The sequence below is a fragment of the Melanotaenia boesemani genome, chromosome 8, assembly GCF_017639745.1.
Source record: "Melanotaenia boesemani isolate fMelBoe1 chromosome 8, fMelBoe1.pri, whole genome shotgun sequence".
Lineage (NCBI taxonomy): Eukaryota > Metazoa > Chordata > Actinopteri > Atheriniformes > Melanotaeniidae > Melanotaenia > Melanotaenia boesemani.
Genome location: NC_055689.1, coordinates 21,276,577 through 21,293,745, shown reverse-complemented (window position 1 = coordinate 21,293,745; position 17,169 = coordinate 21,276,577). Strand labels below are relative to the sequence as shown.

The 17,169-nt window shown below is 35.8% G+C and overlaps 1 protein-coding gene across 2 annotated transcripts in view; it reads left to right on the top strand.

Moving 5' to 3' along the window:
- LOC121643770 (corticotropin-releasing factor receptor 2) overlaps window positions 1–17,169 on the top strand; it is a 43,519-nt gene that overhangs the window by 19,077 nt on the left and 7,273 nt on the right. For both annotated transcript variants that reach the window (XM_041991293.1, XM_041991292.1), the window contains exons 3-6: window positions 11,118–11,203; window positions 11,971–12,077; window positions 12,944–13,061; window positions 13,229–13,382. In XM_041991293.1, coding sequence (XP_041847227.1) covers window positions 11,118–11,203; window positions 11,971–12,077; window positions 12,944–13,061; window positions 13,229–13,382 — 465 coding nt within the window. The remainder of the gene's footprint in view (window positions 1–11,117; window positions 11,204–11,970; window positions 12,078–12,943; window positions 13,062–13,228; window positions 13,383–17,169) is intronic.

The following is a 17,169-nucleotide window of genomic DNA, read 5'->3' as shown; positions in this document are numbered from 1 at the left end:
TACTTCTGGGACATCGTGTTTCTTTCCATCCACTGCTGCCACTGATCATTCTTATGTTTTTTTGTTCTCAAAACATTCCACTAGGTAATAAAGATTTTCAACTGAAATATTTCATTCAAGATCTAAGATGTGCTCTTGTTATTGTTTTGAGCAGTGTATGTTTAAGGTGGGAAGGCTTGAATATTTTTTCCCACAGTCCTTTGTTATTAAATTTAATATTTTTGCATTCTTCAGCAATAAAGAGCCTTAGATAATTATCATTTGAATCCAAGACTGCACCCTCCATGATGCCGTTGACATTTTCTCTAGCAATGTGCATAATCTTCGGTTTATGCAGTAACCTCTGTGACCTTCTATATCTGTATTTTTTATTATGAAGAAAATGTTAACTTGTAAAATGTAGGGGACAAATCAGTTGAATGCTGTGCTATTCCTCCCTCCGTATCTCCAGCATTTCCAGCTGACTTACTCTAAAACCCAAACAAAAGCTGTCCCTTTCCTCCAAGTCCAGTTGAGAACAGCTGCTTTCTTTTCACTTTTTATTTCCATCTTTACAATAAACTCTTCATCAGACATCTGCAGAGCTAATCGGAAAACAACATCAACAACATTCATCCCAGGTTCATTAACGTTTCACTAGGGGGGGTTATTTAGATACACGCATGTCTTTAATGGCATTACAATGCTTTAGGGCATACACAAGTAAGGCATTAATACTTATGTCATATATGTATGTACACTGTGCTCCTGCTTCTTAGTTTATTCCTGAGATTCAATGAACCACAAAAAAGTGTAATGAGGGTACCAATCATAGATGTTCCTTCCCTCCACGGAGGATTTAAAAATGTTCACTCTTGTTTTTGACCTTCAGCTGCCTGCTGATATCTTCTCAAATGACTTTTGAATGAACTAGTCTTTGTCTCTGTTTTTACCTGTGGACACGGTGCAATACAAAGAGCTGGCTTGTTTCATAATCTTAATATAAAGCATCAATCCTTTCACTCTAATATATGACAACCCACATAGACACAGTTATTTGTGCTTTCAGCTGTTCTATTGTTTGCTTACGGGAGATTCGGATTTAAATGTCAGGGGCTTTGAGTCTTGATGAAGGTCTATTAGTAGAGTGCATGTCACAATATTGCCAAGAAGTGTTAATATCCTTAATACCAAATTTCAATGAAGAGAGTTTTCTTAATTTTTGACTGTCTTCAGCCATTACATACATCCCTATGAGGCATTTATCCTTGCAGACTAGAAGGTCTATATTGTCTATATACAGGTTTTTTGGCCTTGCCTTTGTGTGGGATGTTCTAGCTGTTAGCAGCTGCTTGCAGAGCTTTGGTTGCCTTGGCATGGCTACAGCCTATGTATTTCTGTTAATAAACCATCAGAAATACTGACTAATGCTTTGCCCTTCCACAAGAAAGGATTTTGTACCCTACACATGCAGTGTGTAATGTACATGGTGGGAGTGGCAGCTCTGCAGTTTTGCTTATGAGCCATGGAAAACTAGGATTTCAAATATTGAAAAGCACCATATAAGCTAGTAATATCCTATGGTCATTGCAAAGAACAGTCCCTTTTTTATTATTTTTCTTCACACAGTCTAATGAAATTTGTAGTTCTTTGTGACAGTCACAGAAATTACTAATGGAGGTAGCAGACCTTCACTGCCTACATGACAGAGATCATTGATTGTATCACAATGCACCCATTACAGCTGATTGATACTTGAGCTGATAAGGACCCCTGAATAATGCAATGTCATCTGATGACTGAATACCTTTTCTATAAAAGCCTTTTTCTATAAAAGCCAGATGTCAGTGGTTGTCATTAATTTTGTTTATTTATATGTATGTATATATTTATTTAGTTAATAAATTTTAGTTAAGTCTCTTCCAACAAATTCTCCACTCTATATGACCTCATAGGTCATTTGTTCATACAATTAAATACAACCAGAGCTTGTCCTCTAAACTAGCACCTCTACAGGTGACAGGAAGTACTGCATATTTCAGAACTAAAACATCTTTTTTTAAAACATCAAATCTTTTTTTTTACCTCTACAAGTATAATTCATATGAGTGTTGACATTACAACTCCATAGTTAGTGGCAGCATTTGAAAGTACTTGGTTGGAGTTGAGGAAATGTCATGGTTATGACAAAAATACCTTCTTTTTACATAATCCCCTTCAGTTTCATGGGTACCATTTTGACACTACACATGCACTCGTTCTCTGACCACTAGAGGTACTGGATATTCTGTATTCTTGAAACATAATGAGGGGTCATAATACCCTGCATTAAGAGGCAACCCATGGGGACAGTTTTGGGAGGATCACAGTCTCTTTACTATGGAAAGCAAAAAGGTTTGTTTAATTACACTAGCATCTTTTTCCTTCTTTTAATGTGAACTACAGAAGCTTCCAATGGCTAAAAGGGATAATTGCAAGTTTAATTTTTTTGTTTTAAAACCAGTTAAATCAATGATTTAGTGAAGAAAAAAACTTTTTAACCCAAAAACATTTTAATGCTCTTAAAAAATATAAAATCCAGTAGCATTATTTTCTGTCAGATCTTTCATTTAATGTCTCTCTGGAAAAATGGAAAAACAGCTTAGTATGGCAGATTACAAATACAGAAAAGGAGAAAAGACAAACACACATCATTTTCATTAGCAGAGTTTTTGTTTCTTGCATTGCAATCAACTCACAACCCATTAAATTATTTTAAGAACATGTGGAGTACTAACTTTAGTGGGTCTGGTTGCACCATATTACAAGAATGCAGCAATACTGTCCTTCCATCAAATGTATACATTAAGAGGCATTTTTGTTTCTCTAACTAAAATAGTATACTTGTGTGCATCAGTTCTGGTGCCACACATGTGGGAGAAATTCCCAAGTGAAGGAAAGTTTTTAGAGCAAGTTCAGCAACATCAGTACACCAAATCTGCAGATGTTGACCTTTAGAACAGGAGTTTAAGATGTTTTTTTTATGCGAAAGTTTCAAAAATAGTATTGGGCTTAAGGGGTTACCTTTCATATAACTTGCAGTGGAAAAATATACCTGCACTGCATGCAGCACAAATGTAGAATAAAAGCATCAAATTGATCCAGCTGCTGCTGCTTGGGTGAGCAACTCTTGCTGCCAGGGCTTTTACAAAAACCCTGGATGTCTTTTGTTTGTCTGCTCAGCAGAGGTCAATCATTGCTTGTGTGGTTAGATGGTGTACCCAGCTGCTGCAAAATCTGGTGAAGCATTTTTGGCAGAACCTCTGACTGCCACTACTGTCACATGACACTGAGGCTTACAATCACTCTAAGAAACAAAAGTTGCATCAGGCTTCTCTACTACAACTTAACATAGATTTTTTTTTTCTTTTTATAAAAATGAAACATTTTGCCAACATCTAAACCCACATTTGCAACACTTCCAAGATACTGTATATATTGTACTAAAAGAAGCATCCACAGTAGCAGCGGGTGACTAATTTTGTCAGTGGAAATGTGCCAGTAACATTTCTGCACAAGCCTGTGTGCAGCACAACCCTGGATGGCACAAAAAAAAGATGTGTGTCTCTTTTCAGAGTTGCTCCTACCCTCGGGCTGTTCTCTTTATAGAACCCATGAGTGAGCATCGATTTCACAGAGGAGTTTGATCACAGAATAGAAATTTTCAGTTGAGGTTGGTCAGCATGTATTCGACTTCTACACTTCTGAACTTTTGTATTTACCATCTAACATTTATTTCATAAATGATAATTCTCCAAGAGCAACTGCAAAGAAAATGCACAAGTCAAACTGGAAGATACACTTAGTTTTGACAGCGGTAAAGTCAGTTTTTCATTATCTAAGACGATAACTACTTATAGACATCTATGTCCTAATAAATTTATATCTGAGAGTGTCATAGAAATAGCGTCCGTGTCAAAAAGCTCTTAACAGATTCAGTTTAAATACTTTCTTACTTGAAGCTTCTGTGACTTCTGATGTAACACTAACCTGGCACTCGGTACAAAAAATGAACATCCCAGATTTACTTTAGGTATAACAGCCATGCTGTGTGTTGATAATGCCAGAGAGCCAGGGGTCAGAACCTCTGACTAAATCTACTGTACAATAAAGTGAATGTGACAAGGACAGGACTGTATTTTTATTGTCAAGTTGTTCAACTGTCACATTTTGTTAGGTCAGACTTGGGTCACTCAAGGGTTTTGGAGCAGTAACATGTTAATGAAGTCATGTTGAAATGTTCGGGATGACAGGTTCGGCTCATCGAAGACAGACGATGTTGAAACTTACCACATCAAAATCATTTCTCAGATTTTTTTTCATAAAACTGCAGTCAGAGTGTCCCTTCTCATTTGTCATATATAATTCAAAGCTCCAAAATGTACACAGTTCTGTGTCGTGGTCCAACACGTCCTTCATAGCCTTGCTTTTTGTGTGACACGCGAGGGAAAAAAAAGACAAAACAACAAAATCAACAACCATAGCTATTTGCCCTTTGGGAAGTATTGTATTTAATGAAAAACTAACTAACTGAATAAGATTAAGGAAAAAAAACTGAGCTTTTAAAAGAATGAATTTTAAAAGATTTTTTCTAACAGGTTTAATATTTTGTTTTTGTGGTTTTCTTTTCTTACAGTGTTTTTATTATTATTATTATTATTATCATTCTCTTGTTCCCTCTTCTTTTTGTGTTCACACTACTGGAGAATTCTTTATTTCCCAGCTCTTGCAGTGTCTCTGCCAGACTGGTGGACAGGCGTTTAATGCAGAATTTGCATTAAACCCCTGAGCTTTAAGTGAGAGTGCAGGTTTAAAACCCATCTTGTTTAATCTTTTCTGCAGTCTTTGATTCCCAACTGCTTATGGTTATGATTAGGAGGTGCATGCTGAGGGGTTGAATTAATGTGCATGGTTAGGTTTAGATATTTAAAAATACATAAAAATGGTTAGAAAACATACAATGTCACAGTCTGATCAGTAGTCAGTGTTCTCATGTGATTTAAGCCCTACATGAAGAAACTGTCTACCAGAACACTGTCATTTCACAAATGGAGGGAATTAAATTGGAGGGAGGTACTCCATGGTCATCATTTATTAGATCATGTTCGTGGAAAATTTGGTACTTTTAGGAAATACATAATAATTCTACAACTGTCTTTGCAAATAGGATCCGGTTTAATAAAAATGTAATGTTTTTGCATTTGGCTATCAACATAATTTGATATTATGCTTAATCTTTGACTTTATACCCTCATGCCGACTGTGACATAGATGCGTGTAATATGCCGGCTTTGCTCCAGTTCCTGCTTCCTAACTGAAATGTCAAACTGCAGTGAGCTGTGACATTCCCATGGTTTATAATGGCCTAGTTTATTCTCTGCTCAGCTCATGAAATTCAATTTCATATGGCTTAAAGAAACCATGGCAGTAACTGGCTCAGGTTTATGACTTGGATGAAATGGCTTTATCTCTCAATTATGAGATATTACACACCGTTACCTTTAATAATTGTAAACTTATCCAAATTTAAGCTTCAGTTTACTGACTGTTCCACAAAACAACTGAACAAAAGTTATGTTGTTATGGGACATAAGTGGCATTTTGATTTTGTAGGAGGTCTAGCAGTCTTTTTCTTTTTCACTTTTTTGTTTTGTTTGATCCCCTTCTCCAAAAAAACAAACTGGCATAATATCAATAGTGATATTAAGGCACATTCACAGTCTGAATTATAAATCAAATAAACTAAAAAGAAACAAAGAAAATTCTGACTTTTGCAACCTGTGGATGAAAATACTTCAACGCATGCACAGCAACAATCAAAAAGATACTGCTGAAGAAAGAGTATGGTATGGTCATATGGTGCTTATTTGCATGGGTATATATTTGTGAAAGAAAAGCAGAATGGCTGGCAGATGAGATGGGCAATGTTGGCACGGACCATGTGGCAGGAGATTGCACATTTCTTCCACCCTCTTATAAAACTTTACACAACATACCGTTATTAGTGTTGGTTGCTTACAGCATTAAGACCTTAGAAGCTAACTTTATCCTCCACTTAAATGACACACAGAATGAGTCATTAAAGGGACCCTATTATGCTATCTGGACTTTTCTGATGTTCTGAGCTTTACTCATTAGACAAGTGAGTACCACCTTTTTTTTTATCACATAAATGCATGTTTGAGTTTTTCAGTGTGTCTCTACATTCAGTTTCAATAGTACTAAAAACAATAGGTTTTTGAGAGTCCCAGATTAGGGGGCAACTCAGTTACTGGTCGTCTTCTCCAGATTGTGCACATTCACAAGAAGAAAGGCACACCCACCTTCACTGCTCATTGTAAGGCGGAAGACACTGCTGTCAACATGTCACACAAAAAATGCTTCTTCAGTTGTGAGTGAAAGCAAGATTAGTCCAAATTCCCAAAGGAAACAACGGTTAGACAGCAGTGGATGGAGTTTGTTCTAGGAACCAGCCCCAGAGTTGCACCAGAGTTACTTCACTGAAGACTGCTAGATGAATAATGAAGGATTTGGGGCCAGGCTTTAGCTGAAAGGAGGGTCTGTTGCTAAAATCAAGGACAGTGTTTCTGATCCTGACCCACAAGCTGTAAGCAAAACCGAATAAGCTGTCTGTTTATTTCGATAGTTAGTGTGTGAGCAATGATCAAACTAAAAGAATTAACACATTCTTTACCACAACTAGCAGGTAACCCACATGTAATGATGACCAGAAAGTTAGCTATCAACACTGTAGATGGAAATGCTAAAAACGTAACAACTAAGCAAAAAACACCCAACTGATGAGCCACATGATACAATAGATGTACTTGGAATGACTAGAAATACAGCTAACTATAGAGTAACAATGCATGAAACTGTTAGCAAATAGCATCATTACCTTGCGTATTTCTTTGCAGCACACCTTTTCCACCTCTGTTGGCATTGTGGTACATTTGCTGCATGTACACCTATAACAGCAGCGTGTACAAATATATAAGGCGAGTGAAAGATGGCAAACATTGTTATAACGAACTATAGCTGGTAAGCAGAATATTAAGCAAGTAGATACGTCCTGCTGCATTCTTAGTTGTGGTTTGCTGAGTTGTTCACTCTCATTTTCAAGATCTGATTCAGGCTCGAACATGTACGGCTATGTTTGATGTTGACATTGTTTACTGAGTATTTATATTACTTCGGATTGTTTGCGAGCTCTACCAATGTTTCAATGACGAAAATAGTAAGCGCTCCCAACAACTACCCCTAGCAGGTAACCAATCAGAAGCAGCCCGCATCAGGGGGAGGTGGAGCTCAGGGCGGAAGAGTCTCATTCAGGTTGTTTCTGGCAGAGGCTGATCTGAAAGGATCCATATAAAATAAATACAGGTGTTATGTGGAAAAATGGTGAATTGATTCCTGAATTGTGAACTCATATATTAAAATAAATTAGCCTGTAATGAGCATAATAGAACCACTTTAAGAAATACAATTTTGACAATTTTTGTATAATACAGTGTGATAAAAAATGTTGAAAAGACTCATCATGCACAATGCACAGATGGCTTGTCAGGAATGTGCTTCCCTGCACCCGTGCTTTGAATTAATTTCGCCTCAGCAGAGTGACTTACAGTGACAAACCTCATAACCTGCTCATTTTTTCACATGCACACCATCATTGCTTGTTTCATAAACACTGTGTGATTTTTCCCAAGGAGTTTGAGAACTTTATCGTTTGTCTGCTACTGTAATATTGGCTTAGACTGTTTAGAAGTATAATAATAATAATCATCATAAAGTTATTAAATTTATGATGTTTTTTTAAAATACAAGGGTTTCCTCAAGGACACTGAATTCTTGTATTGGTAGAAAACGTCTGTTATGTTGACTGGGTTGTCACCTCAAATGCTGTAGACTTGTGATGGGAGGAGTTTTTTACTTGTTGATAATTTTAAGTTAAGGCAAGGTAAGGCAATGCAAATTCATTTGTATAGCATATTTCATACAAAGGGCAACCCAATGTGCTGTACATAATTAAGTGAAACAGACAAGAGAACACATACAGGGAGCTATATATGATACAAACAGAAAATACATCATCACCATCATCATCATCGTCAATGTCCATTTGCAAGAAAATATATACAAAAAAGAAAAAGAAACTCAAAACTGTAGTTTTTTTTTTTTTTTTTTTTTTTTTTTACCAGATATTGGCAGCTTTAAAACTACATGCAGATTCTCCATCTTTAGTTGTAAGTCTTGGGGTGGAAAGCATACTTGAATCCGATGATGACGGCTCATGGCGTCAGTGGATCAGATACATATTTTGGACCAGAATCATTCAGTGCCTTGTACACCAACAGCAACATTTTGAAATCAATTCTTTGATACACAGAAAGCCAGTGTGAAGATCTAAGAACTGGAGTGATATGCTTCCTTTTATTGGTCTTTGTGGGACATTAGGAGCAGCATTCTGGATTAGTTGCAGGCTTCTTAGTGATTTTTAGAGAGACCTGTAGAAATTTCATGACAACAGAAGATCCAGAACAATAGGGGGTCCAAAATGGAGCCTTGGGGAACTCCGCATGTTGTCTTTGTTTTAGTAAATCTATAGTTACCAATGAAGATATAAAGTTGTTGTTGTCTTTCAAGTGGGATTCAAGCCCATTCAGAACTGGACCAGAGATTCCCTCGCGATTTTCCAGTCAGTCTAATAGGACGTTAAGCCACGCCAGTATCCTGCAGGCGCCATCATGTTATTTCAGCTGTGTTCCCCAAAACAGTTAGAAAATATACTGTGCTTGATATTCTAATGCAATATTTTTATAGAAACATACATACAAACAAACAAAAAACAAAACTGATATGAACCAGGAGGTAAAACTCTTAACTCTACAAAAAGAGAATGTCATAGTGGCCATAACAGCTCATCCTACATATTTTGAAGTGAAGGGTGCTGGGTATTCAGTTGATTGCAATGTAATACACACACACAGCTGCATTTTACCAAGGACAACGTGGGGTTCAGCATCTTGCAGAAAGATACAGCTTTTGTTTGGCGGTTGATGGCTGAGCTTGCTGATCCACTGCATCAGTTTCTTGTTGAAGCTCTTTTTACTTACTCCACTTTATTAACATGTCACGTATTTACTTAATGCCTTTCCAGTGGTTAACATATTTCAAACAAAGCATGAACAGCTGCCTCCTTTTTGCCACTTTGGCTAAGCAACAGTCTGATCTCCAGATCAAAGCTGATTGAGCCTTCATGTGCTTTTAAGAACTGAATGTTTCACACATGATGTAAGAAGATTGTGTGAACCACAATCTTTTAATGAAAAGAAATGTTTTTTGATTATGAAAGCCATTATACCTCTTCCAATGGCATTGAAAACCACCGTATGAAGTTGTAAACAAGCATAATATGCACTAAAAACAGAAAGTAAGTCAACACTTTGGAAAATGAATTGTGACCAGGATATTCTGCATCTCTTTTTTTAAGTATAAAAATCTTGTAAACTTATTTGAAAATTGTGCATCCAGTCCAAATATAAACTTTTTTGTACATATGGCAAAACTTTTAATTGACAAAGTTTCCCCATTAAGTATGAAATCACTCCAATTGTTTATTGCACATAAAAACACAAGTTGCACCACAGTAAGTTTCATAATTGCTTCAAATAACTGTGATTTGTTGCCACAATGCAATCAATGGTTTCTGTTGGAAATCATTGATGGTACAAAGAAAATCTAGTACTCAGTTTTACAATCAGTTCAAATTTTTCACATTACTCGTCCAATCATGCCTGGATTGTACAAGGATCAGTGAAAATGCCAAGGTACAGTTCTCACTGTGCAGTTTGCCTTAAAATAGGTTTCTGTATCCATATCTTTCATTCAAGTACTTGAAGTTGTCTTTTGTTTATCTATCTCATTATGCAAACAGAATCTTTTCAAATGACTGAAAATGGAAGATACATTTATAAACAGCACAACTAAATCATCATTGACATGCAAAACAATATGTGATTAATGATCAAAGTGAGGCTGTTTAAAAAGGATTTTTTTCTCTTTTCTTTTTTTTAATGCTGACCCCAAGTTGCTACTTTTCTGCCTCTGCTCTCAAACAACAAAACATCATATTATATAACACTAATCTAAATGCAAAGGATATTACTCTGCTGCCGCTCACAAGTTCTTAAGGGCATCCCTGATGTGGATGGCTCTCTCACTTTCTAGCATATTTCTTTGTTGTTAACATGAATCTTAGGATCATGGATGATGACTTATGTGAATACTTGTGTGAGATTTGCCATAATTGCTTATCACCAAGGCTAAGGAAAGGCAAATTTGCAATGAGATTACCTTAATCATACATTTATCCATTTCTACATTTAGGCAAACATCACTGTGAATCAAGGGCTGATTTACTCACAGGAAATATAATTTTGCAATTTGATTCATTCTAGTATTCATAATAATAAAAAATCATTCATATGGAACCTTTTCAAAAGGTTTCAGACACCAACAGAATTGAAGTTTTCTTTCTTTATTAAATAAATAAATTCTTTGTAGACTGTGTATCCTCACTGTGGAGTGGTTAGAATAATCACTTTAAGAGGATAGTCTTAATCAAATAGCGGAAATAACCTGTGCACATTTATTGCTGGTGTGTTTCTGCCTAACTCTTGTGTTTTTTGGGTGTTTAAAGATAAGGGGCGCAGTGACTCTGCACAAGGAACTTCAAAATGAAAAATGCATTTTAAAGTTGATTGTGGAAAGCGGGTTTTTAAAAGATATGCAAATAAACTGACAGTAAGAGGCTTTGCATTTACATCCTATGAATAAAAATGTGTGTTGGTGAATTTGTATTCAGTGCAAGAGTCAGATAGATAGTTCAACTTTAAACTGAGCATGAAAGAAATTACAAGGATTTTGTAGCCTACCTATGCGGCACTTCACGTCAACTTTGCCTCACACCAGCACTAATTTTGCTGACGTCTCTGCCTAATGTAATTCCTTTTTCAGAATTAAACTATGATTTTAAAACACAAACTCTGTCTGTGTATTTAAAAATTTTATGACAATCTCTTCCTCCTGTCTTACAGGAAGTGCTTACAGGGAGTGCATGGATAATGGAACATGGGCGATGAAGATCAATTACTCCAATTGCGAGCCCATTTTGGAGGAAAAGGTTTGTGTAGTAACACAGGAGGATTTTCTAAATTCTCAAAGCCACCTGACAGAAAAATCTAATCCTGCGTTTCTCATTACTTAAATGGCTTATGAAAAACATGTATTTAATGTTGTGCAGCAGTTTAATGACTTAAGCAATCATATTTACAAGACAAATACATAACTGAAGTCTTGTCTGTGTTAATTTGAGCAAACGGAGGAAAGAGTGTAAGAGTGATGTTACTGTACATAGTGAGCTCTGGCCTGGTTACCTTTTATTGTGTCTCCAAATTTGGTACATTTCTAGGTCTTGCTCTATTTCCTCAGATAATTTAAGCGAAGACATCTGAAGTATGTCAATGACATTTGCTTTCTCTCATGTTAGTTAAACTTTCAAGCTTAGATAGACAGATTAGCATTGTGCAGGGTGCAGTCAAGTCACGTCTGTGCAATCCGGGCATGGAATACATTACTGGTTGATTGCTTTACTACAGATCAGCGGTTACACTATATGCATTAGTAAAAGAAAAGCTTAATCTCAAAATGAACTCAATGTACCACTGGCTCCTAATTGCTGTCACAAGTTATGTGCATAATTGCTTTTGATGATCGATTAGTACATTGAACATAAATTAGCATAATTATGAAGAGAAAAGGAACTTGATTTACATGTCAAATAGACAAAAGAAGCTTGTTTCAATGCATTAATGTATTTAAGCTTTTCTTTTTCACCTATTATCCAGTTGTGATATATTAAAAAGTGTAATTCATGTCTTGTCTTTCCAGAGGAAATATCCCATGCATTATAAGATAGCACTGATCATCAACTACCTAGGCCACTGTATCTCTGTGGGAGCTCTAGTCGTGGCCTTCATTCTCTTCTTGTGCTTAAGGCGAGTACAGAAATAATCTAAATGGGGATTGTATGCATGAGACCACATAGAGGATAATCAGTGAAATTCAAGTCATGTTCTGAGACTATTTATCATTAACTTGCTTATGTCAAATGAACAGATCTTTGCAGCTCAGCTCAGTAGACCACTCTGGTTAAGAGGGCCTGCCTTGTCTTGGAGGCAGCTGTACTTCTTTTCATGTCCTGGTATAAATAAATTCATGCATAGCCTCAGCTGTTCTGTCTCTCTAAAGGTTGATGGATGTGGGCTTATAAAAGCAGATATAGATTTTCGTTTTTTTTCCTAAGGTATTTGTTTTAAGTTCTGTTCAGATGAACTCTATTTACATATTGCCTTTTGTATTTGAAGCATTTGACCATCACCTGCTCCTAAAACATTATGTTAATTTTTAGCATAAATAGCGTTTCAATTTTAAGTAGCTCTTAAAAGCACAAAAGCAAGCTGACAGTGTCCACATTTCATGATGTGAAACCTTAATTAGCATAAAAAGACTTTTCCTTCTGAGTCTTAAGTGAGTCCAATCAAATACATGCCCATGACACCCACACACACACACACCACACATACACTCCTTAAGACTTATATTTTGTTTGTAAGGATCAAAGTAAATCTAGTTCAAACATAAATTGCTAACAGTTAATTTAGATGAACATCTTAGATTGTGTGTAAGCACACCTTTAGAGCTTCTTTAGCAATGTAATGATTACCCAAAAATGTAAGAACGATAAAGAAGCCAGTAAGCATGCAGACTTTTACTATAGTCTAACCTCATGCATCATGTTCCTGTAATTAATCTGTACTTAATAGGTATATGCATTACAATAAATCATCTCCCTTTTTTATAGGAGCATAAGATGTCTTCGAAACATCATCCACTGGAATTTGATCACCACCTTTATATTGAGGAATGTGATGTGGTTTTTGCTTCAGCTCATTGATCACAATATCCACGAGAGCAATGAGGTATCAGTATTGATAAATTATGTGCTGCAAATGTTTCATTACTCAGAGTTAAAGTGTAGAAAGTAAATCCAAACTTTTGCTAATGTAATTTAACACATAAACTAGTTCTGTAATTAAACATATTTTACATTTTCTTGTATTCTTTTCTTTTTCTTTTTCTTTTTCAGCCCTGGTGTCGACTAATCACAACAATTTACAACTATTTTGTGGTGACAAACTTTTTCTGGATGTTTGTTGAAGGATGCTATCTTCACACAGCCATCGTAATGACTTATTCAACTGATAAGCTGAGAAAGTGGGTCTTTCTCTTCATTGGTTGGTGTAAGTATTTTTTATTATCATTGCAATTAAAAATGCTTTACTCATTTCATAGCGTTGGACTGTAGACAAAACAAGGCAATCATGAATAATGATATTTCATATATAAGCTCTTAATGTTTAAAGTGCATGACATCATGTTTTAGAACAATAAAAAAGAAAGAAAACGGGTCCACAGTTTGAACTGAAAACTGCAGTGATTTGATTGTCACACATACGAAACACCATACTGTATGTGTGAAAAGTTTATTTGCTATTTGCACAGGTATGCTTCAGTACAAGCACACTGAAATTCGTGTGGGCCTGAGTCATAAAATTCTTAAAATAAATACATAAAACAAAATAATGTATGAAAATATGTACAAACCATCTCTATAAATTGAGACCAAAATCAAAATCTACAAGAAAACTGAGCAGATACAATTATTTTATAAAATATTTCACCCTAGTAAGTAAAACATAACTCCCAGTGAGTTCATGATATGTCAGTTTTTTTCATTTATTTATTTTTTTAATTGCACACAGGTTTAATGTGAAGTAATTTGTGGAGTAAGGTAGGTTTAGCTTACTGTTAATTGACTTTGAAGTGCTCAGTCTAAAGAGTTGTAATGCAGAGATGAGGTTTGCACATTAATACTGTCAACACAAATGGATACTAGCATTACAGCTAAAAGCAATCAAAATTTTCCAACAAGTCCACTAACCTGTAAAGTCTTAAAGGTTTTTTCTTTATGCCATCCTGTGAATCATAGCCCTCACAAATGGCTGGAGATTTGTCACATTTCAGACTCAGGGCATATGTACCGGGGGCGGCAGAGGCTCCTTGCCTCCAGTGTTGGCATCGCTGGTGTATGAATGTGTGGATGAATGTTCGGTGATGGTCGGAGAGGCCGTAGGCGCAGACTGGCAGCCACGTTTCCGTCAGCTTGCCCCAGGGCAGCTGTGGCTACACACGTAGCTTACCATCACCAGGTATGAGTGAGGAGTGGATGAATAATGGATTCACACAATGTAAAGCGCTTTGGGTGCCTTGAAAAGCGCTATATAAATCTAATCCATTATTATTATTATTATTATTATTACCGTTGTACAGTAAAATACTGTACAACTCATAAGCCTGTTTCCAACATCATTATAAAGAGTTTACTTCTGTTCATTTGAAAATGCATATAACATAGGCACAAAACGTTGTAGCATCTCTTTAACTATTTCATTGCAGAGCCACCGCTCCCACCACTGGCATCACATAGGGTACCAAGGGCCAGGAGAGCACCAAGAAAAGATCAAACAAATGATCAATCATAATCATAAATCAATCATAATCACTGCATATTTAAATATTCTAATGGTCATAATGGCAAAGTGTGATCAGGTGTTATACATGATTTATTAACACAAAAACTTAAAAAGACACAGGCTGCGTCACAGTTACATTAATACTTATTTGTTATTAAGTAGTTTTATTTAGAGTCTGTCGTTTGTCAGCTTTGGGACATCTCACAGCCTAAAAGAATGTAATTAAAGTACAGACTTACTATTGTTGTGATAGCAGTTTTTAGTTAAGCCTTCATTGTGTCAATTTTTCTAATTATGCTATTTAAAACAAGTGGTTTCAAGAAATGATCCTGAATGAATCTTTCATGGCACTTTTCTTTATGCAGTTTGAAATGCTTCAGAGAGAGAAAGAAAAAAGAAATAAAGATAAAATTGATAAGATTTCCAATGCCGTCAATGTCACAGTGCTTCAAAAACAAATGTAAAACTAACTACAGCTATTCATTCATTCATCTATTTCACAAATCTCTGATTTATACTGTATACTGAGAAATGCTCCTCTACAGCTGTCCTGCTTTCCAGTCATCAGAATTATCCTGTGGAAAAGAAGAGAGAAAATTACTGTAGCGTCTGCTCTGTAACATCACATAGGTATAATGAAAAAATTTAGATGCACTGACCAACTTTAGTTGTTCTGCTCTGTTCTCTGTTAGTATTACTAGAATTCCAGGCTCGATGCATGGACAGTGGCATATGTCCCTTGTATACAAGTCTTATGATTGGTCCAGAAGTGAACTTAGGAATGTCTTTGTCTGTGTTTCTATATAAGAAGAGACAGTTAGCTTTAGTATACCTCACAGATTCTGCAGATGTGTTAAAGATGCCAGACTTTTCGTGATAAACCTTTTTATTATTCATCAAGCTGGTGTCTGGAGACCTTTTTTTTTTTTTTTTTTACCTCCAAACCATCTTTTCCACACCTGCCTCAAGAAATAACATCATTTTAACATTGCTCCCACAGATGGACTTACTTCTATTACAAAAGCAAAAATGAGGAGGTTTAAGAAATGTGGACAGCACCGGCTGCTGATTTATTTTATCATTTTTGTTTGAGTCTTAGGCCTTTAATTCACTTGGTGGCAAAGAGCTAAACATTATCTGCTAATCTAATGCATCTTAGCAAGAACTTACAAAACATGCTAATTTTCTGGATTTGAGCCTATGTGTTAAATAATAGGGGGTGAGTTGAGGGGGAGTAGTGTGGTTGAAAATATATTTTTGTGCATGAATCTCACTGAAAGGGTTTGTTTTGAATATGCAGTAGATGCTTACTTATGAGCTTATAAATTATCTATGATCACATTTTTGATAATGGGAGCATATTGTGTCTTGTATATGTATGTCACTGTCAGAATTTTTCTTCTTCATGTCATATGTTTAACAGACAGACATATTTTCTCATTGTGTTTATATAATGAATGCTATATGCTCTGCAGCACACCAAAAACAAACAACATGGGAAGTTATAGTTCACATCCAAATCGCTCCAGATTTGTAAAGAGATTTAATAAAAGATCATATAAGATCTGAAGTATATTTGTGTAGACAACATTTTAGATATTTGTCAAAAATGTCAAAATTTAAGAAGCCAAAGTGAACATGTGTTCCATATTTGAAGAAATTACCACAAGGCTGTTTGGAGATATGGCTTTCACCAGAATGGGCCAGATGGACAGTCAGAGAACATTTTGCCTCTGGCTGCAGCTGTTGTTGTTGTTGTGGTTGTTGCACAGAGGCATAATAAATAGATCTTAGCTGTGCAGATGACATGAGATTCTTGATGACAGATGGATGACATGTTTGGGAAGCTTGTGCCTGTAGAATAGAAATGACTATGGGTAAAACCATAGAATCAAATTTTAAAATATCCAGTGGAAGAAAATATGTCATATTACCCAGTAACTACTTTATGGAAATATGTACGGTATGAAAATGCTCAATGTGATATAAGGAAATTTGTTAATTTTTACCACTTGCACATTCTGAAAACCTGACTAAAGAGACTGAAAAAGCTTTTGACCCACTTTAGAGCCACTGAACCTGAATCCACTTGGCAGTAAATGAAGAAGAGTAGATTAAATCTTTCCTTTACCTCTGGCCTAAGTTACTCTGAAACTTGGTCAGGAGTGTCCTGCATCAGTTTTTAAAGGAGGGGTACACCAAGCATTACATTTGGAGATACAGGGTCTCCCGAACTATTAGCTGTTAGTGTTTACTGTCCAGTGCATCACCAAATGTTGCTGGAAATTAGCAAAAAAAAAAAAAAACTGTTTAATACACAAGGACCTGTTCTACAGTTGTATTTTGCTAATTTCCAGCAACATTTTGTGATGTAAATGTTGAATGAGAAAATGCCTGTTACCCATTATGAAAATATTAAGCTTTAACTTCTGTTTTTTCAGCTTTGTTAAAGGTTATTTAGTTGTTTAAGACAACTTTTCTATTGTTTTATAAG